The following is a 26320-nucleotide window of genomic DNA, read 5'->3' as shown; positions in this document are numbered from 1 at the left end:
TGGACTTGTAGTTTATTGGCCAAATCAGTCAGGTATTGCCTTTTCGTGTGTGTGTGTGTGTGTGTGTGTGTGTGTGTGTGTGTGTGTGTGTGTGTAACAAATTATGGAGAAAAGCATGGGGGAAAATATGAAGAATACTTATTTGACTAGACAATGACTTGAAGCACAGACATGCATTTTTAGTATCAATGCAAAATATCTGAATATCTGAGTGGGGAGACTATATTTTGAAGGTTCTCTGTGGAAATGTGGGAGTTTGGGCCTCCAAAGGAAAAAAATGAAGCAGGGTTTACCTTTTCCCCACAGGCTGTGCTGGCTGGTATTATTATGAGCAACCTCTTACCATATTTTGAAACTATTTTCTACCTACCTACTCTGTGGAGACAAAACCAGTATGACTTCGTGAGTATAGATGCTAGGAGGGAAGAACAGAAGGGAAGGTTGGAGAAAGGGAAGGAGAACAAGCCAAGGTTATGTGTGCCTGAAAACTCTTGAGACTTCATCCCCACTATACAAAGTCAAATAAAAGGAATTACATACATCTGCATATGAATCTAGTTAAAGGGATTTCTCATACACTGCTTACTTAAGTGACTTTTAATTCAGCTAATGTAAATACTTTCCCAGGTAAGAATACAAACCCTAATGAGAAGGTGACTTACCAGGCAGAGCAGCTGATAGAATATCTTTTTTTTTTTTCCCTAAAGCACAAAACTAAAAAACAAGAATAGGAAATATCAAAATGCTAAAAAGAGAATGACTTGATGGAGGGCATATATATCATGAATGAATAATTTTGGTAGCCAGGTCCCTGAGGGTGTAAAAGGGGATATAGTCTGAAATACAGGTAGAACTTTCGGTCCTAGGAGGGAGGGGATGAGAATGCTACTTTTTTTTTTCTTTTTATCAGTAGGGCTGCACCATTCCAAGCCAACTTTTTCAGAGGGAAAGAAAAATACAGAGAGAGAAGGAGAAACACCACACACCAAAGCTTCCCTGAGTGTTGTGAGCACCAGTCTGAACCTGGGTGGGGATAGCACTTTTTTTTTAAAGATTTTTAAAAAATATTTATTTATTTACTTATTCCCTTTTGTTACCCTTGTATTATTGTTGTAGTTATTATTGTTGTCATCATTGTTGGATAGGACAGAGAGAAATGGAGAGAGGAGGGGAAGACAGAGAGGGGGAGAGAAAGAGAGACACCTGCAGACCTGCTACACCGCTTGTGAAGCGACTCCCCTGCAGGTGGGGAGCCGGGGGCTTGAACCAGAATCTTTACTCCGGTCCTTGCGCTTTGTGCCATGTGCGCTTAACCCGTGGCGCTACCACCCAACTCCCGGGGATAGCACTTTTAAGAAGACTTTAAAGTATGAGGGAAAATTGAATGTAGTTATTAACAAGTGGTAGGTGGAGGAGAAAAAATATTCAAGGGAGTTTCATCTTATATTCCTCATAAAAATAAAAGTTGTCACCAGCTGAGAGTGAGGTGGGGAACTTGAAAAGGAGGTAGAGAACTCACAGTAACACAATTTAACAATAAGTCTTAAAATAGCAACTGCTATTTGGTTAATGTTCTAGGTTGTACTGCAAATGGCATTTCTAAACTTCTCTCCTTTCACACAACACTATATGGCATTTCTAATCTCAACAAAGAATTCAAAGTTTACATGCAAGGATACTGAAGTTCCAAGAGAGAGCTAAGCGGGTAATACATAAGAAAATTGCTAGGTGGGGAAGATAACATAATGGTATACAAAAGACTCAATCCCTATACCACCATCAACCAGAACTGTGCAGCACTCTGATTTAAAGAAAAAAAAAATGCAGGGAAGCCTTGGTACCAATGATATGATGGCATCTGTCCACATAGCTGTGGAATTTGTTATCTAAATGCCAGGTGTAGGGAAAGAGTAGGTAATGGTGGGGGAAGGGTGAGAGATAAGATTGGTGAGATCCTTAATTTTTTTTCCTTTCTTCTCCTCCTTCCCCTTTTCATAAGGTTATTTGGATAGTCACATTATTAGCTGCGCTTGTACTAGGATTAGACCTTGGACTACTTGTTTCAATAGTTTTTGCCTTCTTCATGGTTACTGTTCAGTCACACAGGTACTTTGTCTCAGGTAAGAGGAGGCAAGCCATGGCAAGGTAAAGCAACTATAATCTAAAAAACAAATGCATTTCCTTTCAGGACTAAGATTTTCCTACTGGGACAGATCCCTAACACCAACATTTACAGAAGCATTACTGACTATCGGGAGGTAAGAGCCCCAACTAGTCCCACTCTTTTGCCCAAAGGAGGGTGTGGGCCAGACCTGATGCCCAGCTCTTCTACAAAAATACCACTGCTATTGTTTGTTACTCTACAAACACACATTTACAAAGAAGGGGAAAGTGATGTATTATTAACTTGAATAGTTAAATCTTCATAGTACTACAGCCAGTTCAAAGTGATTTTAAATGAATTTTTTAGGGAAGGAGGCCACACACAAAAGAGAGGAGTAGAAACAGTGGGGGCAAGGAAAGAAGAAAGCAAAAAATGCAGGGAATGAACATAGGAAGATGGAATGTGTTAGTTCTTGCCTCTTTTTTAAAACAATTTTTTAAAGATTTTTAAATTATTTTTTTATTTTGATACGATAGAGAGAAATTGAAAGGGGAGGAGGAGAAAGAGAAATAGAAACACCTGCAGCACTGCCTCACTTGTGAAGCTTTCCCCTGAAGATAGGCCAAGGGTTTGAACCCATGTCCTCATATACTGTAGTGTATGCACTCAACCAGGTGTGCCACCACACAGCTCCAATTCTTGCCTCTTGTAAAGAAGATTCCCCAGAAGTTCTGCAGGTCCCTTTCTCTCTCTTACTCTCTCTCTCTCTCTCTTACCCTCTCTCTTACCCTCTCTCTCTACCTTTCTCTCTCTCTCTCTCTCTCATTCTATCAAGGAATTAAGTAGTTTTCCGTCAACCTTACATTTATCTTACAGATAAGGAGCATTCCTGGGGTGAAACTCATCCAGTGCTGCAACTCCATTACATTTGTAAATGTTCACCAGCTGAAGAAAGTACTCTTAAAAGAGGTAATGGCTTTCCTCCTATCTTTCTGAGTCCATACCCTCTCTCACCCCCTACCACTCACCTTCTGGGTAAGACTCCTATTATATCTTTCAGATGGAAATGGTAAAGATACCTCTAAAGGAAGAAGAAATTTTAGCCCTCTTCAGCCAAAGTGAGAATGACTCAGAACCAGGCAAGATTTGTAGATGTTTCTGCAACTGTGATGAACTGGAGCCACCACCCAGGGTTAGAAACCTCTCTTCTTTTCTATACTTCTCTCCTTCGTATTTTACAAAGAAATATACTATTAGTACTAGTTTAGTGATATGGGCTTGGAGATTGTACACAGTATAGTACACAAGGACCCAAGTTCAAGTCCCTGATCCTCACCTGCAGGAGGGACACTTTACAAGTGGTGAAACAGTGCTGTAGGTATCTCTCTATCTCCCCCCTCCCCTCTCTATTTCTGACTGTCCCTATCCAATAAATAAATAAATATAATAAAAATAATTAAATATATTATTTTTAAAAATTTCTTTATTGGGGAATTAATGTTTTACATTCGACAGTAAGTACAATAGTTTGTACATGCATAACAATCCCAATTTTCCATTAACAATACAACCCCCACTATGTCCTCTGTCATCCTTCTTGGATCTGTATTCTCCCCACCCACCCACCCCAGAGTCTTTTACTTTGGTGCAATATGCCAATTCCAGTTCAGGTTCTACTTGTGTTTTCTTTTCTGATCTTGTTTTTCAACTTCTGCCTGAGAGTGAGATCATCCCATATTCACCTTTCTGTATCTGACTTAATTCACTCAACATGAATTTTTCAAGGTCCATCCAAGATCAGAGGAAAACGGTGAAGTCACCATTTTTTATAGCTGAGTAGTATTCCATTGTGTATACAGACCACAACTTGCTCAGCCACTCATCTGTTGTTGGACACCTGGGTTGCTTCCAGGTTTTGGCTATTACAAATTGTGCTGCTAAGAACATATATGTACACAAATCATTTTGGATGGGAGTGTTGGGTTTCTTAGGATATATCCCCAGGAGAGGAATTGCAGGATCATAGGGTAGGTCCATTTCTAGCATTCTGAGAGTTCTCCAGACTGTTCTCCACAGAGGTTGGACTAATTGACATTCTCACCAGCAGTGTAGGAGGGTTCCTTTGACCCCACAACCTCTCCAGCATTTGCTGCTATTACCTTTTCTGATGTATGACGTTCTCACGGGAGTGAAGTGGTATCTCATTGTTGTCTTGATTTGCATTTCTCTGACAATCAGAGACTTGGAGCATTTTTTCATGTATTTCTCGGCCTTTTGGATCTCTTCTGTGGTGAATATTCTGTCCATGTCCTCCCCCCATTTTTGGATGTGGTTATTTGTTGTCTTGTTGTTGAGATTTGCAAGTTATTTACGTATTCTGGTTATTAGCCTATGTCTGATGTATGGCATGTAAAGATCTTCTCCCATTCTGTGAGAGGTCTCTTGGTTTGGGTAGTAGTTTCTTTAGCTGTGCAGAAGCTTTTTAATTTTATGTAGTCCTATAGATTTATGATTGTCTTAGTCTTCTTTGTAATTGGATTTGTTTCATTGAAGATGTCTTCATGAAAATTTATGCGGAAAAGAGTTCTGCCAATATTCTCTTCTAAGTATCTGATAGTTAGTGGTCTAACATCCAAGTCCTTGATCCACTTGGAATTTACTTTTGTATTTGGTGAAATAAAGTGGTTCAGTTTCATTCTTCTGCATGTTTCAACCCATGTTTTACAACACCATTTTGTTGAAGAGACTCTGCTTTCCCCATTTAATAGTCTGGGCACCGTTGTCAAAGATTATATGTCCATAAGTTTGGGGGCTTACTTCAGGCTCTCAATTCTATTCCACTGGTCAGTGTGTCTATTCATGTTCCAGTACCAAGCAGTTTTGATGACAATGGCTCTATAATACAATTTGAGATCTGGGAGTGTGATGCCTCCGGTTCTGTTCTTTTTTCTCAAGATTGTTTTGGCAATTCTAGGTCTTTTTGGTTCCAGATAAACATTTGTAGCATTTGTTCTATTCTAAAAAATGTGCTTGGGATCTTGATGGGGATAGCATTAAATTTGTTGGTGGCTCTGGGTAGTATATTCATTTTGATGATGTTAATTCTTCCAACCCATGAACACGGAATATCTTTCCACTTCTTTGTGTCTTTTTCAATTTCCTTGAGTAGTAACTCATAATTTTCAGTATACAAGTCTTTCACTTCTTTGGTTAGATTTACTCCTAGATATTTTATTGTTTTATAGTAAAAGGAACTGATTTCTCTGACTTCAATTTCTTCTAACATAGTGTTTGCATAGAGGAATGTCACTGAATTTTGAATGTTAATTTTGTAGCCTGACACCTTACTGTATTGCCTGATGAAATCCAAAAGCTTCTTGCTGGATTCCTTAGGTTTTTCTATGTATACTATCATGTCATCTGCAAACAGGGAGAGTTTGACTTCTTCTCTTCCAATCTGTATCCCTTTAATTCCTTGCTCCTGCCTGATTGCTGTGGCAAGAACTTCCAGCACTATGTTGAATAGTAATGGTGATAGTGGGCAGCCCTGTCTAGTACCTGATCTGAGGGGAAATGCTTCCAGTTTTTCACCATTGAGTATGATGTTGGCTGTAGGTTTGCCATATATAGACTCCACTATCTTCAGGAATTTTCCATCTATTCTCATTTTTTGTAGTGATGTGCTGGATCACATTGATTGATTTACGTATATTAAACCAACCTTGCATGCCTGGGATAAACCCCACTTGGTCATGATGAACAGTCTTTTTAATATACTGCTGTATCCGGTTGGCTAGAATTTTGTTCAATACTTTAGCATCTATGTTCATCAGAGATATTGGTCTGTAGTTATCCTTTTTGGTTGTGTCCTTGTCTGCTTTTGGTATCAGAGTGATGCTGGCTTCATAGAAGCTGGAAGGGAGTATTCCAATGTCTTCAGTCTTCTGGAAGACTTTTAAAAGTAGAGGTATCAGTTCTTCTTTGAAGGTTTTGTAGAATTCATTTGTAAAACCATCTGATCCAGGACTTTTGTTTTTGGGAATATTTTTGATAACTGTTTCATTTTCGTTAGCTGTAATGGGCCTGTTCATGTTATCTACTTCCTCTTTACTTAGTTTTGGAAGTTGGTAGGTATCTAGGAAACCATCCATTTCTTCCAGGTTCTCTAGCTTGGTGGCATATAGTTGTTCATAGAAGACTCACATGATATGTTGAATTTCTGCGGTGCCTGTTGTGATATCTCCTCTTTTATTTATGATCCGATTTATTTGGGTTTTCTCCCCTTTTTGTTTTGTGAGTCTGGCTAAAGGTTTGTCAATTTTGTTCACTCTTTCAAAGAACCAACATTTACTTTCATTGATCTTTTGTATGGTTTTCTTATTTTCAATGTTACTGATTTCTGCCCTAACTTTAATGATTTCTGACCTTCTGGTTGCTTTAGGATTCCTTTTTTCTTCTTCTTCTAGGGCTTTAAGATGTGCAATCAGGCTGTTTATTTGTGCTTTTTCTTGTTTCCTAATGTGTGTTTGAATGGCTATGAACTTCCCTCTCAGTACTGCCTTAGCTGTGTCCCAAATATTTTGATAGCTTATGTCTTCATTTTCATTGAACTCTCAAAACATTTTGATTTCTTCCTTGATTTCCTCTTTGACCCAGAAGTTGTTAAGAAGTGTACTCTTGAGCTTCCACATTTTGGGACTGTTACTAATCTTTTGTTGATTGTTAAGTGTTAGTTTAATTCCGTCTGAGAAGATGCTTGGGATGATTTCAATGCTCTTGAATTGGCTGATGCTGTCTTTGTGGCCTAACATATGGTCTGTCCTTGAGAATGACCCATGTGGACTTGAGTAAAATGTGTATTTCAGCTTCTTGGGATGAATGACTCTGAAAATGTCCAATAGTTCCAGTTTATCTATCTCTTCATTTAGCTCCCTCATGTCTTTATTGATTTTCTGCCTGGATAATCTGTCAAGTTGAGAGAGTGGGGTGTTGAAGTCCCCTACTATGACTGTGTTGCTGTTAATCTATTGCTGTAGCTCTTTCAGTAGAAGTTTGATGTATTTAGATGGCTTCTCAATGGGTGCATAGATGTTAATAATTGTTAAGTCCTCTTGATTGACTGATCCTCTGAGCATTAAGTAGTGTCCATTCCTATCTTTTTTAATCTTATCTATTTTAAAGTCTATCATGTCAGATATGAGAATAGCTGTTCCTGCCCTTTTTTGTGGGCCATTGGCTTGTATGATAGTTTTCCATCCTTTCACATTGAATCTCTGTTTGTCTTGTTGAGTTAGGTGGGTTTCCTGTAGACAGCATATTGTTGGGTTGTATTTTCTGATCCATGTTCCTACTTGGTGTCTTTTAATAGGTGAATTCAGGCCATTGACATTTATTGATATCAAGGATTGAAGATATTTTAACACCATTCTTGTAGCATTTTAGGGTGTTCTGATATATGTCCTATTTATGATGGTCTGACTGCTTATAGAAGACCTTTCAGAACTTCTTTCAGGGCAGGCTTAGTGATAGTTGATTCCTTCAACTGTTGCTTGTCTGAGTAGGTTTTTATGCCTTCATCTAGTCTGAATGACAGTCTAGCAGGATACAGTATTCTTGGTTGAAAGCCTTTCTCATTGAGTACTCGATAAATATCTTGCCATTCTCTTCTGGCCTGTAGTGTTTGTGTGGAGAAGTCTGCTGCTAATCTTATTGGTTTTCCTCTGTAGGTGACTCATTGTTTTTCTCTTGCACCCTTCATGATCCTTTCTTTATCCTTATTCCTTTCCATTCTAAATATGATGTGTCTTGGTGTCTTTATGTCTGGTTTAATTCTGTTTGGGACCCTCTGGGCTTCTTGAATCTTTATGTCTTTTATGTTGTCTAGACTAAAGAAATTCTCAGCTATTATGGCCTGAAGAATGTTTTCTTTCTCTCTCTCTCTTTCTTCCTCTGGTAAGCCAATAATGCATATATTGTTTCTTTTGAAGTCATCCCATAGGTTTCTGTGGTTGTTTTCAGTATCTCTTAATCTCTTTTAGGGATCTCTTACTTCATTTTTAGTTGTCTCTAATTCGTCCTCGATCTTGCTAATTCTGTCTTCAGCCTCCTTGATTCTATTCTGTCTGCCCTCTACTGTTTTCTGGAGTTCATCTATTTTGTTTCCCTGTTCTGATACTTTTTTAGCTTGTTCAGCTAGTTTTGTTCTTAGCTCAGCTATTTCAGTTTTCAGCTCTCTAATAACCTTTAGATAATTAGTGTTTTTTTCCCCAGTTTCATTTGTTGTTTCTGCATTTCTGATGACAATTCTTTCAAACTCTTTACTCACTCCTGTGATTAATTCCTTAACTAGTGTTTGTATGTTGAACTCATTATTTTGTGTTTCACCCTTTGTGGGGATTTTAGCTGGACTCTTCTCCTGGTTTATTTGTCCAATATTTCTTCTTGTTGATTTAACCATTCTATATAGTATGTTATGAGTTCCCTCTCTCAGTACTTTTCAAATTACTGATCACTATTGCCTGGATTGAATTGTGTCTAAGTAAGGTAATTAAAGGGTTCACAGTGGTGGAAGTTAACAGTTGTTTCAATAGTATTTTAATCCTTGATTTGGAGCTCAGTGGCTTAAAAGCCTCTTTTGTGCTTTTTGTTCCCTGTATGCTATGGGAGCTTGAGGGCTTTTAAGCTATAAGTAGACTTTTTAGCTTAATCACTGACTCCTGACCAAGAGATAAATCATGGTGGGACAGAGACAATCCAGTGGTTATGCAAAGAGACTTTCACTGCCCCACCACTATGCCACTGAAGTATAGGTCTTCTGAGTTTCCTGGTTAGATCTCTGTCCCCTGGTGTCCCTCCCTGCCGCTGCTCCAGATTCTGAAGGCAGTAGCAATGGAGACTCAGAGTTGCAATTGGTAAGTCTCCAGAGAGTTCTCTACTGCCTTCAGCCGTACCTTTGTTGGTAGAACAGACTGGAGGTGGTGTCTCTGATAAACTGCCTGACTGTTACCAGCCACTTAATCTCTCCTTAAGCTCCTCTCTGTCTACCAGCCACACGTGTTTGCACTCACCAGTGATTTGATGGGTTCCTGAAGTCGTTCTAGTTCTGTCTTATTTTGGTCCCATGTGGTCTCCTTTGGTAGTTCCTAGTTGATCCAGGAGCCAAGAGGAGAGAAACACATCTCAATTAAATATATTATTTATTTATTGGATAGAATCAGAGAGAAATCAAGAGGGAAGCAGGTGGTAGAGAGGGAGAGAGACAGAGAGACCCCTGCAGCACTGCTTCACCACTCACAAAGCTTTCCCCCTGCAGGTGGGGATCAAGGACTCAAACCTGGGTCCTTAGACATTGTAACATGTGTGCTCACCAGGTGCACTACAACCTGATCCCCCACAATATATGTATTTAACAAGTAGTAGTTTAATGTGAAGAAGAGAAAAAAAAGGGGGGGTCAGAGAGATACTTCACCTGGTAGGGTATCTGTATTGCCAGAGTAGCACATGGGAGATGCTATGGCACTAGAAGGAACTCCAGTGCTATGGTGTCTCTCCCTTTTCTTTGTCTTCCTAAGGACTTAAAGAAGTCTGACTAAGACTGCTGCATCAACAAAAGGAGACTGACAAAAGGGGCTGAGGGAAAATGTACTTCAAAGAAAGTGTTAGTAGATAGTCCAGACTAAATGGAACCCACAAACTAGGGAATGAATAAAAATGATCCCCAGTCATACTCAACAGATTAATGATATTCTCATTGATTCATACAAATAAGTTGGAATATTGAAACTACAAAAAGGTTCATGTGATTTTTGTCACGAGTATGAAGTGACAGCAAGATATACAAGTTGGAAGTGTATAGTACCCAGTCCTAGGAGGGAAGAGTTTCCCATGAGAAAGGTGAGCTAGCAGCTAGAAATGGCAAAGGTACAAATATTTTCAGCTCTCACTGGAGTCTTCTCAGTCCTCCTCCCTGATTCTGTTGTCCCCAGATTGTTTATACAGAGCGATTTGAAAATCAACAGAGTCAAGATTCACACTCCAACCTGGTCCGCTGCTCACATGTTGAGAGTGAGACAAGCCAGTATGAGACAGAGGACCAACTGCCAAACACAATGTCTTCCACATCTCAGAGAAACCAAGGGCAAAACTATGAGGAGATGAGAGCTTCACTTCCTAGTATTTCCTCTAGAAAGAATTCAGTGCCACTTCCTGACTCTGGTAACAGTCAGATGAAGAGCAGATCTGTGGGCCCTTATTCAGAAGGGTCTCTTCCAGCTAGCATTCACACCATCATCCTGGATTTCTCCATGGTTCATTTTGTGGATTCACAGGCTTCAGTCATATTAAGACAGGTAAGTACTGGGGAGTAAGTAAGACTTACAGTAAGGGAGTAAGACAAGTAAGTACTAAGTACTCCAATACCCTCCTACTCCCACCACCCTGGCCCTGATTAAGTCTTGCTGGTCACTGATCAGCTGTCAGGTGAGTCCAAGGCCACTAGAAACTTGAACATGAAGACTGTTTAAGGCCAGCCAGCATAACAAAAATATAAACTTAACTAAACTGGAATTGGTTCTCAAGCATGGCACATTACTTCAAAGAATGAAAATAAGGAAAATTTTAACATTTTTGAGCCAGAAATCTGTGCCACTTCCCAGTATAAACTGGGAGTTAGTCGAAAAGTCTTTTCAAGGAACTGGTTTAAATGAAAATAAAGGGGGGAGAGAGAAAGAGAGATAGAGAGAGAAGGGGAGAAAAGGGAAGGGAAGGGAAGGGAAGGGAAGGGAAGGGAAGGGAAGGGAAGGGAAGGGAAGGGAAGGGAAGGGAAGGGAAGGGAAGGGAAGGGAAGGGAAGGGAAGGGAAGGGAAGAAAAAGGAAGGGTAGGGTGGTAGGGCAGGGCCGGACAGGGCAGGGCAGGGCAGGGCAGGGCAGGGCAGGGCAGGGCAGGGCAGGACAGGACAGTGAATGGAAGGGAAAGGAAGGGGGAAAGGAAAGGAAATGCCTCACTAAGAACTCTCCAGTATTCAGGAAGAGGCACTCAGATTTGAAGAGGTCAAAGACTCTCATTCCTGAGGCTCTGAAATTCCAGGTTTAATCCTCCTGCACCACCATAAGCCAGCTAAATTAAAAAACAAAGACAAATAAACAAAAAAACAACCCAGAGTGGTTAAAACCCAGCTAGGCACCAGACTAGTACCTAATGACTAGAATTTATTTATTTTTTAAATATTTATTTTATTTATTCCCTTTTGTTGTCCTTGTTGTTTTTTTATTGCTGTAGTTATTATTGATGTCGTAGTTGTTAGATAGGACAGAGAGAAATGGAGAGAGGAGGGGAAGACAGAGAGAGGGAGAGAAAGATAGACACCTGCAGACCTGTTTCACCGCCTGTGAAGTGACTCTCCTGCAGGTAGGGAGCCAAGGGCTGGAACCGGGACCCTTACGCCGGTCCTTGCGTTTTGCGCCACCTGCGCTTAACCATCTGCACTATTGCCCAACTCCCTAGAATTCATTTTTAATTTATACTGCTGGTGCTTCAACTTACTACATTGTATTACATTTTATTTTTATAAGAAAATTGTTACCAGAGTAGAGTATTTTAAGTACTCTGAAAAAATTTAATCTTTTTAACTTTTTTAAGTAATGTATTACCAACTATCCCCCCTTATTTTTTCTATAAGAAGTCTTGCAGGTTATATGTTTATTCTTATGCAGAACAATATTTTCCCTAGTAACTGCTAAATAGATTTGAACTTTTTTTTCCTGTTCTGCTTTACCATTCATTCCCACTGGCAAAATTACACAATCACAAAACCTATTAGTTGAGAAATTGTAATGTTCATCAAGTCTGCCTCTATCTGGAACAAAAATCTTTTTCCCAGAGAAATAACTTGTAAATGTGCTGTTTTATCGTGTGCTCAACTCAGGTTCAAACCTACCCTACAATAACCACCATAATTCTCACAGTCTTAAAGACTAACTAGGCTTGCAGCTAGCATGTGTCCGGTCTAACTATGACACTTAAAATATCTGACCTCGTAGCACTCTCCCCCCTGCTCTATATGACAGCTGTGCCATCTTCTCCTCTTTAATTGTAAAGTCATCTAGTGTTCTTTGCATGACCCATCAACTCTTGGCTTACTGTCATCAATTTCTGATGACTTTCTATTCCAACTCCAACATGGAAGCAATGTCAGACATTTTCAGTGAGTATTCATATACTTTCACACTTGAAAAAAAAATAGGTTTCTTCATTCCTTTTGCCTTTGCTTTATATCATTTTATTGGAGGAAGTTGTTGTTGTATTTAATTTGTAATTGAAAAATTAAACCTTCTAAGAAAAATCCCAATAGTTGTTGTTATTAAAGGCAATAAATTTGAGCTTCATAATTCATGGGATTTCACTGTCCATAGTGACCCTTTATCAACTGATTTTCTGTTTTACCACATGATTAATGACTCTTCTGAGTGAGTAAGATAGCATAACGGTTATGCAAAGAGACTCTCATGTCTGAGGCTCCAAGATCTCAGGTTCAATCTCCCATACCACCATAAACTAGAGCTGAGCAGTGCTCTAGTAAACACACACACACACACACACACACACACACACACACACACTTCTTTCAAGCCTGATACTCTGAGGTCCCAAGTTCAATTCCCAGCACAACCATAAGCCAGAGAAAATCAGTGCTCTGCTGCCTGCCTCTCCTGCTCTTGCTCTCTTCATATTCAATGGGCCAAGCAGTAGTGCACCTGGTTGAGTGCATATGCTACCATGCAAGAGGACCCAGGTTTAGTAATCCTGGTCCCCATTTGCAAAGGGAAAACTCCATAAGCAGTAAAGCAGTACTGTTTCTCTTTATCTCTCCCTCTCAATTTCTGTCTCTATCCAAGAAAAATATATTGAAAAATAAAAATTTAAGAAGAATGACCCTCTTGGGGCCAGGTAGTGGCGCACCTTTTACAATGCACACATAGTGTGCAAGGATTCAGGTCCCTGGTCCCCACCTGCAGGGGGAAAGCTTCACAAGTGGTGAAGTAGAGCTGCAGGTGTCTCTCTGTTTCTCTCCTTCTCTAGCTCCACCTCCTCTCTCAATTTCTCTGTCTCTGTCCAATAATGCATAAATAAAAGTTTTAAATAAATAAATAAGAATGACTTTCTTGTTTCCTCTTGATAGTGAAAGTGTCTGTTTTTCTTTTTTTTCTTTCCGTGTTTGTTTTTGTTTTGTCTCTTTTGACATTTCAGCTTAGTACACAGGGATGGAGTCTATTCAATATAGAATATTATGATCAATATTGACTCACTTTGAATTGAACTTTAATATTTATTGCCCTATAGCATATGTAGGCTGAAGTAAACTTGAGATTAGTAGCTAATATCTACTAATTGAATACTAAATATTAGATGTTTTTAAAATGGACCCTTGCAGAGTAACTCTGAATATGAAGTTCAAAGTTCCTGAATTCTATTATCATTTGTATCACTTGCCTGTCTCTGGGTCATATTTTCCCTCCACTGTTCAATGGCCTCCAGAGACAAGGGAAGGTCTCATGCCAACACTAAGCTATAATGCCAATGTGAAGTTGGTTGTGAGGACCCAACAGTGTGTTCCTATGACAGCAGCACCTCTCTACCCTAGCAGTGAACATTATGTCTCTATGTGAACTAGGCATTCCTCCCTCTTGTAATCCACCCTGCAGTAGACCATCTGATTTTCTGTTGTATTCCCCACACTTCAGACACTTCTCAGCATGGAGAAGTTCACCATCAAATGCTTACAAAATTGAATTGGAATGCAAAAGTTCATATACCCCAGACAAGAGAATGATACAAGTGGTTTCAAAACTCAGCTAATTAGAAGACCTCTCCCCGTGGAATGGAATGATATTTTACAGTGATTTACTCTCTCCTCACAGATGTTCAATGCTTTCCAAAACATCAACATTTTGGTGCTCATTGCAGGGTGTCACTGTGAGTATTTGTCATCCTCTGTGAGAGCTGTGTTTTGTACCCTAGGCTTTCTCCTACCAAGGTGTCTGACCTATACATGTCGGGGTTTGGTTTATAGCCTCTGTGGTCAAGTCATTGGAGAGGAATGACTTCTTTGATGCTGGCATCACCAAGTCCCAGATGTTCCTCACCCTCCATGATGCTGTGCTGTTTGCCTTGTCAAGGAAGTTTAGAAACTACTCTGAGTTAAGCCTGGATGAAAATGAGACCGTGATACAGGAAACCTACTCGGAAACAGAAAAGGTTGGATGATGTAAAGCATTGAATTAGGGTGAGGTGGGAGATATTGTGAGGGAAAGACTGGTAATATAGGGACAAGCAGTGTCCAGGAAAGGCTTTAAAGAATGGATGTACCAGACTTTAAGGTGTTGAAATGGTCCTTTACCAGTTGATAAATAGTAGTGGTCCTGAGTCTCAAGTCATGGAGGCACTGCCATGGTATGTGTGTACCATTCAGAACCATTCCCCAACTGATGAGTGGGTTACCTAACTTAACAGAGGCCTCAGAGACCTTTTAGAGCAAACTTGGTTAGTGCTGATGCCAATTACTTTTGTTTTACTTTATTTTCTATTTTGCCCATCAGGGTCTTATGCCTACACAATTCCAGTGCTCCCAGAAGACATTTTTTTTCTTAATGTCAGATACAGAGAGGAAAAGATAAAAGAAGGGAAGAGACATCACAGCACCATTCCACCATTCATAAAGCTTCCCCTGATGCCATGCATGGTGCTCTTATGTAGTGCCAGAGGCTTACACCTAGCTACTCATGCATGCATTCTACTGGGTGAAAAGCATACATTCGACTGGGTGAGCTATCTCCTAGTCCCCTAAATATTTTAAATGTCTTCCATAGGAATACGTTTAGAATCCACCCCAATCCCATCATGGAGTCACTATAAGCCTGATGAATTAGCAGAGATAAAGATTTGTTAGGTTGGTGAGATAGCTCACTTGGATAGTATTTTACTTTGCCATGTGTGGGACCCTGGTTTGAGCCAGGAGCCCACCACATTGAAAGAAGCTTTGGTGCTGTGGTCTCTTTTATCATATCCCTCCGCCTCTCTGTCTCACTCTTCCTATCTGAAAAAAAGTAATAAATAAATAAATAAAATAAACAACATAAAGGATATACAGTTGAATATTTTGATGTATTATTACATTGTTACATGATATTTACTCAGCCTAACCAGACTCAAGAGAGAATGATACATAGGCTAGAAATTTTAGCCAATTAATAAATAAAGAACTGGGGCCAGAAAAAAAATAAAATAAAAGAAAGAAAGAAAGAAAGAGAGAAAGAAAGAAAGAACTGGAACTACTTCAGTGCTTCCAAATTAGTTTTTATAAAGTCTAGAGGTTTCAGGGTGGAGGTAGATAGCCTAATGATTAGCAGAGACTCTCATGCCTGAGGCTCCGAAGTTCCAGGTTTAATCCTCCTGCACCACCATAAGCCAGATAATTAAAAAACAAAAAAACAAAAACAAACACACATAAAAAAAAACAGTAGTGGTTAAAACCCAGTAGGCACTAAAATAGTACCTAATGGCTAGAATTTATTTTTTTTATTTCTTTATTGGGAATTAATGTTTTATATTCGACAGTAAATACAATAGTTTGCACATGAATAACATTTCTCAGTTTTCCATGTAACAATACAACCCCCACTAGGTCCTCTGTCATCCTTTTTGGAACTGTATTCTCCCCCACCACAACCCACCCCAGAGTCTTTTACTTTGGTGCAATACGCCAATTCCATTTCAGGTTCTACTTGTGTTTTCTCTTCTGATCTTGTTTTTCAACTTCTGCCTGAGAGTGAGATCATCCTATATTCATCCTTCTGTTTCTGACTTATTTCACTCAACATGACTTTTTCAAGGTTCATCCAAGATCGGCTGAAAATGGTAAAGTCACCATTTTTTATACCTGAGTAGTATTCATATATATATATATATATATATATATATATATATATATATATCACAACTTGCTCAGCCACTCATCTGTTGTTGGACACCTGGGTTGCTTTCAGGTTTGAGCTATTACAAATTGTGCTGCTAAGAACATATATGTACACAGATCTTTTTGGATGGGTATGTTGGGTTCCTTAGGATATATCCCCAGGAGAGGAATTGAAGGATCATAGGGTAGGTCCATTTCTAGCCTTCTGAGAGTTCTCCAGACTGTTCTCCACAGAGGTTGGACCAATTGACGTTCCCACCAGCAGTGTAGGAGGGTTCCTTTAACCCCACACCCTCTCCAGCATTTGCTCTGTCCGGCATTAAGCCAGCCCTCCCCCCCCTCCATCCTGCATTGCTGATATTATGGCCAATTTACATAATCATTGTTTTGCCTGAAAGATCCCCACCCATCCCATTGATCTATCTTCTTTCTACCTCAAGATCCACCCTGCCTGCAGGTAACATTAATCCCACCGGTTAAAACCCTCACGACAGTTGCTAAGGAAGCTTCTCCCTTCCCTGTGTGCTTTTGCCTTTCTCCACCCCTTTCCTAGCCATTTCCGTTTCTGGCTTGTCACTTCTGGTTTTATCCTATAAAAGCATTGGCTCTCTGATCAATAGATCTTTTTTTGTATTACCACGCTGCCACAAGTTCCTGAGTCATCTATCTCCTGTGGCACTGAGTGAGGAGCAGCCCAGGCTGAGTCCGGTCGAGTTCTCTCCAACCCAGAGAGCACAAACCCGGGGTAGAGGCACCCCTCACACTAGCCCAGCATCTGGCACACCAACATGGGGCCTACCCCCTCAGCTTCCCAGATAAGTATACAGCTGCTTGGCTCTCTGCAGCCTCGTGTTTTACAAAGGCACTGCAGTTCTTTTTCTCCCTCTTCTTATTTTCCTAAGACATCCTATGTCATTGGCAACCTTCCTCCTTATCAAGAGGATTCCCAAATCCTCTACTCTTTTTTCACTAGACAATTTCTCTGTCTCTGGGATTTTGCTCTGGGCCATACCTTGGTTCATCTTGACCATGTTCACAGCTTTCAGGAGATATGCAGGGCCCCCTCCTAAAAGGACTGAGGGAGTTCCCACTAAGACTTCCCCGGCAGAGAGTGGCAAATCTAATTTGGGAAACAGCCCCAGACTAAGGGACCTTGAGGTTGTGATCCAAGATTTAAAGGAGATGGTCATTCTATTTGCCCAGCACCATACATGCTTTCTAGAGAAAGCAAAGCTTACCCCAACCCTGACCCAGCCTAAGCCCTCTGCATTTCACACAGAGGCTTCCATTTCAGCAGACACATCTCTGGCTGCCACCGCTGCTTCTGCAACTTCCCCTTCCACAACTCCTCCCCCTGCTGCTATGCCACTATCGGACACAGAATACCTTTGTCAGCTTCGCGAAGGAGCTTTTCCTCTGGAGCAAGTCCACACATTCCCAGTAAATGTTACTCCCAATAGACAGAGATCTCAGGTGTGGTACCCATATTCCTCCACAGATCTTAAGGAACTTTGACAGGTAATTAAAGAGGACTGAGTCCATGTTTTGTGGACCATATCTATCTTACAAGGCCTTCTCCAGAACCTTAATACCAGTTCATGCTATGCTCCTAAGCCCACTCTTCCTTCAATGGGAAACATTTTTTAGAAATGGCCAGAATCAGCCCGAGTGAGATTTTGAGGCTCTGTTCGGAACAGGTCGTTTGGGAACCAGAATTCAACAAGCAGAGGCCAGGTTTCCACCTGTTTATTTTGGTCAGGTATGCCTCTGTGCATTATAAGCATGGGAGCAGTTAACACCCCCCACGGGAGTTGCCTCAGCTCCCATTCTCTCTCTTCGTCAAGAACCTGATGAATCCCTAGCTAAATTCATTACCAGGGTCCAATCAGGTTTGGAGAGAAAGATCTCTGATCATGATGCCTGTTTTTCTCCTCCTGCGTTCTGTTGTCTGGGATGGCATACTTCCTGACTTTGATCAGGCAGGCCTCAGTCTTAAAAACGAATATCCAGACACCTGGATAGTGGCAACTCAAGAGTTATCTTCTTAAGCCAACCAAGCTTTAGCCATGGCACAAGCCTTTGCTGCTGCTTTAGATAAAAAGGGGCTGCTTTGGGTGCTGTGGTCATGGCCATTGGCAAAGTGAGTGTGCCATTCCTAGGCATGACTCCCACCCCCAGCCGGAATCCCGGAAGCCATGAATGCCTTGTCCTAGATGCCAGAAAAGTTTTCATTGAAGGAAAGATTGTTGGTCTAAGTTTCATAAAAACGGTACACACTTACCGCTGTTGCCGGAAGCAGGACAGCCCTCAGCTTGGCATCTAAAAGGAACCCCAGAGCGTTGCTCTGATTTCGTATTCCCCTCTCATTCTCTCTGAATATCTTAAGCTTGCTATCTACCCCCTCTGCTTCCAGTTGTGTTTTGTAAGAGAGTGATTTGAATGACTGAATTTTTTGTACGACCCATTTTGCTCAGAGTACTTTGAAACTTAATTGACTTTATATAAAAATGCCGACCATGATTTTTGGAGATGTCCAGAAACGATCCTAAAAATGTTTGTCTTTCTCTTCCTCTTTTGATATTTTTTTAAGTCTTGGTATAAATGTGAAATGTTTAGTCTTAAACTGTGAGTAAAAATGGTTCAACTAAGACAGTACAGATCTAAATCTGTGTTTGACATGATAAGTCTTCGTAACAAAAGTTTTTCTCCTCCTGTGTGTTATAGACTACATGTTTATGTGTTTTTCAAGTTTGGTAAATATTAACTTTAAGGTTAAAAGTATAACTTTGAGGCTACATTCTTACCAGGCAAAGTTAAATGAAGAAGTTTTCAACACAATTCTTATAAAAGTAAAATTAATTTGCTAAAGTAACTGAGTATTTAAGGTAAAAGTCTAAATATTTAATGTGACAATTCAACATCTCCAAAATTAAAATACAAATTCTCTATACAGGACATTTTTGGAACACACCCAAAAATGCCCTGTGAACTAATCTTCTGGAAATTAATCCACAACAAATCTGGCATTAACCTGGCATTGTAAATATTCTAAGAAACATTGTCACTAACATGTGTTAACTCTCTAACCTGAGTATTGTTTAAAGTCTAAGGTAAAAATTAGTTTAAAATCAATATATTTTAACTAAATTTGGTCTAAAGAGCCTGCTGTACAGAGACTATTACACGAGATTATATAGGATGACCTTTAAATTTACTTTCTTTAAAATTCAATCAGAGTCTTTCAAAATAGTCATCGCACACCTAGGGTGTGTCTCCATCTTAAATGGGTGTGAAAAAAGAAGAAAAGATGTTATTGACATGTAAAGCTCTCATATACCTTCTCAGTTAAAGAGGTAGAACCAGCCCGAGTGAATGATAGCTCGATCACACAGTGGTTATGCTAATGATTCTCATGCCTGAGGCTTCTAACAATGGTTCTTCTCTTTACCTTTCCACATTTTATTGCACTTAAATTGTTTTAAAAACCTTAAAATTATACTAGAAAGGCCTTCCAAAATTATACAGGTACTTAAACCAATTATAATCATTGAGTTATCATTTATACTAAACTTCTAATTTGTTACAAGTTTTTTTCTTCACAAATAAATGTTTACAGCTATCAAGCCTTCACATGAAGAAGCATCTGCTCATACGGTAAGGTATTAAACTATATAGAAGTCCTGCCATATACAACTTATGTAAATTAACAACAGCATTCACATATTTTTCTACACTTAACTGGTGTACTCGTTTTGCCACTATAGGCCTGCCTTTGTCAACCAACAATTTAAAGACTTTTTTCCTTTATAACATCACCCATACTACAGACATCCCTTACAACCCCAAAGACAAACTGTTGTTGAGAAGTCCCACCAGACACCTAAGTCCAATTAAGTAAAGAAAAACGGGGGGATACATCCCCCCAATATTCAGTTGGCTAAGGCACTAACTACATTAAACCTCCTTTTATATATATAGAAATTCAAACCAGACACCCTGCTAAACATGGGAAGCAGATTTGTATGTGTTTCTTTCATAGAAATCCTGGAAATCCATTTGGACACCTGTCCTCTGACATTGCCCACAAGATGGCATGGCTACAGCACCCCACCCCCTGAAACCAATGATGTGACTGGGCACGATCTGAAGAACCTGATTCACAGACTCCAAAGAACAGAACTTTCCTACTGCCCTTCTCTTGCTCATCTTTGTCTGCCCTTCCTGCTTCTGCTTCACCTATTACCTTTTGGTGGTTTCAGCTCACTCTCTACAGAAAAGCAAAAGTCTGGTGGTTGTCTTCCCCCATCAAGATAAGATGTATGGTGTTTCTTCCCCTGGTCATTGGCATTGGACTGACGCTTCTATTGGACTTGCTGGTGGAGCTCTTGAACACTCCCTTTACACTGCTGGACTTCTCGAGGACTGACTGTAGCAGTCCATAGACTTTGCAGCCAGTTGTCTCAGGACTCTGCAATGCCAGATCACCCCTCTCGCCCCTCGGCCTATCAGGCCCCCACTCCTCCGCCTATCAGGCAGCGCCCCCTTCCACCCATCAGGCAGCCCCTCTCCACCTACCAGGCCTCTCTTCAGTCTCACACTGTCCCTTGCTACTCTTACTTATCACTCCCTGTCTTATTTCAGTTCCTTTAAAAACGCCTGCACGATATCATTCAGTTTTCTGCCCAAAAGGTTTCTGTTCACCCCTACACTGCTATTCCCCTGACAGAAATCGATTCTTTTACAGACATTGACCCATTAGATATTATCTATGGCCATTATATAATAGAAAGAGGGAGAAGAGATGTCAGGAAATTGTGAGGATGTGGTTGAGCTTGGCAGGGCTTGAACCTGAGGGGTGCTTCTATCCTATTAGTCTCTCTCTCTACTGAGAGTTTGAGCAAGGAGGGACGGTAGTAACCCCAAAGTTGTGCCTCATCCTATCAGACACCCTGCCTCACAAAGCACCCCGCTTTCTGATACTATGGCCCATTAGATAAAAAGGGGGAGATGTCGGGTATTAAGCCAGCCTCCACCTGCTCCATTCTGCATTGCTGATATTATGGCCTATTTACATAATTATTGTTTTGCCTGAAAGATCCCCACCCATCCCATTGATCTATCTTCTTTCAACCTCGAGATCCACCCTGCCTGCAGGTAACATTAATCCCACCGGTTAAAACCCTCACGACAGTCGCTAAGTAAGCTTCTACCATCCCAGCATGCTTTTCCCTTTCTCCACCCCCTTTCCTAGCCATTTCCGTTTATGGCTTGCCACTTCCGGTTTTATCCTATAAAAGCATTGGCTCTCTGATCAATAGATCTTTTTTTGCATTACCACACTGCCACAAGTTCCTGAGTCATCTATCTGCCATGTCGCTGAGTGAGGAACAGCCCAGGCTGACCTGGTCAAGTTCTCTCCAACCCAGAGAGCATGCACCCAGTGAAGAGGCACCCCCCAGGCTAGCCTGACATTTCTTGGCCTATTGATTTTTTTAAATTTTTAAATATTTTCCCCTTGTTTATTGTTGTTAGTATTATTCTTGTTGGATAGAACAGAGATAAATGGAGAGAGGAGAGAAGACAAAGAGGGGGAGAGAGATAGATAGACACCTGCTGACCTGCTTCACCACTTGTGAGACGACTCCCTTGTAGGTAGGGAGCCAAGGGCTCAAAACAGGATCCTTATGCTGGTCCTTGAACTTCGTGTCAGGTGCACTTAACCCATTGAGCTACCACCTGGCACCCATTTCTTGGCCTCTTGGATCTCTTCTGTGGTGAATATTCTGTCCATGTCCTCTCCCCATTTTTGGATGGGGTTATTTTCTTGCTGTTGACTTTGGCAAGCTCTTTATATATTCCAGTTATTAGCCATGTATGGCATGTAAAGATCTTCTCCCATTCTTTTAGGGGTCTCTTGGTTTGGGTAGAAGTTTTTTTTGCTCTGCAGAAGCTTTTTAATTTGATGTAGTCCCATAGCTTTATGCTTGCCTTAGTCTTCTTTGTAACTGGATTTGTTTCATTGAAGATGTCTTTAAAACTTATGTAGAAAAGAGTTCTGCCAATATTTTCCTCTAAGTTTTGATAGTTTGTGGTCTAACATCCAAGTCCTTGATCCACTTGGAATTTTCTTTTGTATTTGGTGAAATGGAGTGGTTCAGTTTCATTCTTCTGCATGTTTCAACCCATTTTTTACAACGCCATTTGTTGAAGAGACTCTGCTTTCCCCATTTAATAGTCTGGGCACCTTTGTCAAAGATTGGATGTCCACAGGTGTGGGGGGCTTACTTCGGGCTCTCAATTCTATTCCACTGGTCAGTATGTCTATTCATATTCCATTACCAAGCAGTTTTGATGACAATGGCTCTATAATACAATTTGAGATCTGGGAGTGTGATGCCTCCGGTTCTGTTCTTTTTTCTCAAGATTTTTTTGGCAATTCTAGGTCTTTTCTGGCTCCAGATAAATATCTGTAGCATGTGTTCTATTCTCTTAAAAAAGTGGTTGGGATCTTGATGGGGATAGCATTAAATTTGTTGATGGCTCTGGGTAGTTTATTCATTTTGATGATGTTAATTCTTCCAGCCCATGAACATGGAATATCTTTCCATTTCTTTGTGTTTGTTAATCTATTTATTTATTTAAAAAGGAGATATTAACAAAACCGTAGGATAGGAGCAGTACAACTTCACACAATTCCCACCACCAGATCTCCGTATCCCATCCCCTCCCCTGATAGCTTTCCCATTCTCTATCCCTCCAGGAGTACGGATCCCAGGTCATTGTGGGTTGCAGAAGGTGGAAGGTCTGGTTTCTGTAATTGCTTCCCCGCTGAACATGAGCGTTGACAGGTCCATCCATACTCCCAACCTGCCTCTTTATTTCCCTAGTAGGGTGGGGCTCTGGGGAAGCAGAGCTCCAAGACACATTGGTGGGGTCCTCTGTCCAAGGAAGTCTGGTCAGCATCATGCTGGCATCTGGAACCTGATGGCTGAAAAGAGAGTTAACATACAAAGCCAAACAAATTGTTGAACAATTATGGACCTAAAGGCTAGAATAGTGCAGATGAAGTGTTGAAGGGTACTAACCACAGATTATTGTGTACTTTTGCTTTCAGGTATATATTTTTCCATAGTTTACGGATATGTGTGAGCATATGTTCTATTTCAGGGGACCTGGTCTATATCTAGGTTTTGGGACTTTGTTAGGAAGTGAACCACCTGGAATGGAATTAGAGAATACTATGAAAGGAAAGGTCTCACCCAAGTAATGAAGCTGAAGGGTTGTCATTCCACACCTGAAGTCTCTGGACACAGTCTGAAGTGAAGCATGCTGAGGTGGCACTTGTTGCATTGATTAGGTTGTGATCAGAGGATGCAATATTATTTGATATGAATTGAGAGAAGCATGCAGGTAAGTGCACCCCACCATAAGGTTCCAGGACTAGGGAAAATATAGGCTCTATAGTGGAAATGAGAGGTTCCTGCTGTCTTAGGGTTCAAAAAGACAATGGATAGTTATTGTTATCATCACATTATTTGGTAATTGGGTTAACTTTGAAAAGTCCCTTTGTTAGGATTTGCTGTATAATACCCAACATCTTATATATAGCTTATATACTGGTTGCTTCTGTTCTCCCTGACCTAGGCTTTTGAGAGAGTCAACATATCAAAACTCAGCCTGTGTATTAAGATGACTCAGTCTGTGCTTTAAAAAGTTCGAGACATACAATCAATTTTTTCCCTCTCATATTAATCAAGTAGTGATTTATATGACTAAAATTTAATAGGAGTGTACATTGACACCATTCCCACACGAAAAGACTGTGTCCCATCCCACCTACCCATCGCCACCCACTTTGTGTCTTTTCCAATGTCCATGTCATAATTTTCAGTATACAAGTCTTTCACTTCTTTGGTTAGGTTTACTTCTAGATATTTTATTGGTTTTGTTGCTATAGGAAAAGGAATTGATTTCTGAATTTCAACTTCTTCTACCTTACTGCTTGCATAGAGGAATGCCATTGACTTTTGAATGCTAATTTTGTAGCCTGACACCTTACTGTATTGGCTGATGATTTCCAAAAGCTTCTTGCTGGATTCCTTAGGTTTTTCCATGTATACTATCATATCATCTGCAAATAAGGAGAGTTTGACTTTTTCTCTTCCAATCTGTATGCCTTTAATTCCTTGCTCCTGCCTGATTGCTATGGCAAGAACTTCCAACACTATGTTGAATAGTAATGATGATAGTGGGCAGCCCTCTTGATTGACTGATCCTCTGAGCATTAAGTAGTGTCCATTCCTATCTTTTTTAATCTTATCTATTTTCAAGTCTATCATGTCAGATATGAGAATAGCTGTTCCTGCCCTTTTTTGTGGGCCATTGGCTTGTATGATAGTTTTCCATCCTTTCACTTTAAGTCTGTGTTTGTCTTGTTGAGTTAGGTGAGTTTCCTGTAGACAGCATATTGTTGGGTTGTGTTTTCTGATCCATCTTCCTACTCTGTGTCTTTTAATAGGTGAATTCAGGCCATTGACATTTATTGATATCAAAGATTGAAGATATTTTAATGCCATTCTTGTAAGTGTTTACAATGTTCTGATATATGGCCTATTTATCGTGGTCTGACTGTTTATAGAAGACCTTTCAGAACTTCTTTCAGGGCAGGCTTGGTGATAGTTGATTCCTTCAACTATTGCTTATCTGAGAAGGTTTTGTGCCTCCATCTAGTCTGAATGACAGTCTAGCAGGATACAGTATTCTTGGTTGAAAGCCTTTCTCATTGAATACTCGATAGATATCTTGCCATTCTCTTCTGGCCTGTAGTGTTTGTGTTGAGAAGTCTGCTGCTAATCTTATGGGTTTTCCTCTGTAGGTGAATCATTGTTTTTCTCTTTCACCCTTCAGGATCTTTTCTTTATCCTTATTCCTTTCCATTCTAAGTATGACATGTCTTGGTGTCTTTAAGTCTGGGTTAATTCTGTTTGGGACCCTCTGGGCTTCTTGAACCTTTTTGTCTTTTATGTTGTCTAGACTAGAGAAGTTCTCAGCTATTATGATCTGAAGAATCTTTTCTTTCTCTCTGTCTCTTTCTTCCTCTGGTAAGCCAATAATGCATATATTGTTTCTTTTGAAGTCATCCCATAGGTTTCTGTGGTTGTTTTCAGTATCTCTTAATCTCTTTTGGGGATCTCTTACTTCATTTTTAGTTGTCTCTAATTCATCCTCGATCTTGCTAATTCTGTCTTTAGCCTCATTGATTCTATTCTGTCTGCCCTCTACTGTTTTCTGGAGTTCATCTATTTTGTTTCCCTGTTCTGACACTGTTTTAGCTTGTTCATCTAGTTGTGTTCTTAGCTTAGCTATTTTAGCTTTCAGCTCTCTAATAACCTTGAGGTAATTAGTGTTTCTTCCAGAATCTCATTTGTTGTTCCTGTATTTCTGATTACAATTCTTTCAAACTCTTTACTCACTCCTGTGATTATTTCCTTAACTAGTATTTGGATGCTGACCTCATTATTTTGTATTTCACCCTTTGTGGGGCTTTTAGCTGGACTCTTGTCCTTGTTAATTTGTCCAATATTTCTTCTTGTTGATTTAACCATTCTATATAGTATGTTATGAGTTCCCTCTCTCAGTACTTTTCAAATTACTGATCACTCTTGCCTGGATTGAATTGTATCTAAGTAAAGTAAAAAGTTCATATTTATGGAAATTCATAGTTGTCTCAATAGTATTTTAATCCCTGACTTGGAGCACAATGGCTTGAAAGACTCTTTTGTTCTTTTCATTCCCTGTAGATTGTGGGAGCCTGAGGGCTTTTAAACTATAATATGGCTTTTTAGCTTAATCACTGGCTCCTGACTAAGAGATAAAGCAGGGTGTGGCAGAGATAATCCAGTGGTTATGCAAAGAGATTTTCACAGCCCCACCGCTAGGTCACCGAGCTATAGACCTTTTCCTGAGTTTCATGGTTAGTTCTCTGTCCCCTGGTGTCAGCACAGGGCCGTCCCCCGCCCCCACTACTCCAGATTCTGAGGGCAATAGCAATGGAGACTCACAGTTGCATTTTGTGAGTCTTAGGGGAGTCCTCTCCACTCTTCAGCTGTTTTTTTGTTGATGAAAAAGACTGGAGGTGGTGTCTTAACTAGTAAACTGCAGGACTGTTACCAGCCACTTAATCTCTCCCTACGCTCCTCTCTGTCCATGAGCCAAACATGTTTGTACTCACCAGTGGTTTGGTAGG

At 40.2% G+C, this 26320-nt stretch overlaps 1 protein-coding gene across 4 annotated transcripts in view; it reads left to right on the top strand.

Moving 5' to 3' along the window:
- SLC26A8 (solute carrier family 26 member 8) overlaps nucleotides 1–26320 on the top strand; it is a 102594-nt gene that overhangs the window by 64477 nt on the left and 11797 nt on the right. For all 4 annotated transcript variants that reach the window (XM_060189697.1, XM_060189695.1, XM_060189698.1 and 1 more), the window contains 8 exons: nucleotides 307–402; nucleotides 2000–2106; nucleotides 2189–2258; nucleotides 2981–3073; nucleotides 3165–3296; nucleotides 10090–10452; nucleotides 14021–14075; nucleotides 14173–14357. In XM_060189697.1, the coding sequence (XP_060045680.1) occupies nucleotides 307–402; nucleotides 2000–2106; nucleotides 2189–2258; nucleotides 2981–3073; nucleotides 3165–3296; nucleotides 10090–10452; nucleotides 14021–14075; nucleotides 14173–14357 (1101 nt within the window). The remainder of the gene's footprint in view (nucleotides 1–306; nucleotides 403–1999; nucleotides 2107–2188; nucleotides 2259–2980; nucleotides 3074–3164; nucleotides 3297–10089; nucleotides 10453–14020; nucleotides 14076–14172; nucleotides 14358–26320) is intronic.

This window comes from Erinaceus europaeus, chromosome 4, assembly GCF_950295315.1.
Source record: "Erinaceus europaeus chromosome 4, mEriEur2.1, whole genome shotgun sequence".
Taxonomy (NCBI): domain Eukaryota; kingdom Metazoa; phylum Chordata; class Mammalia; order Eulipotyphla; family Erinaceidae; genus Erinaceus; species Erinaceus europaeus.
Note: the sequence above shows the minus strand (reverse complement) of the source record. Positions and strands in the feature narration are given on the sequence as shown.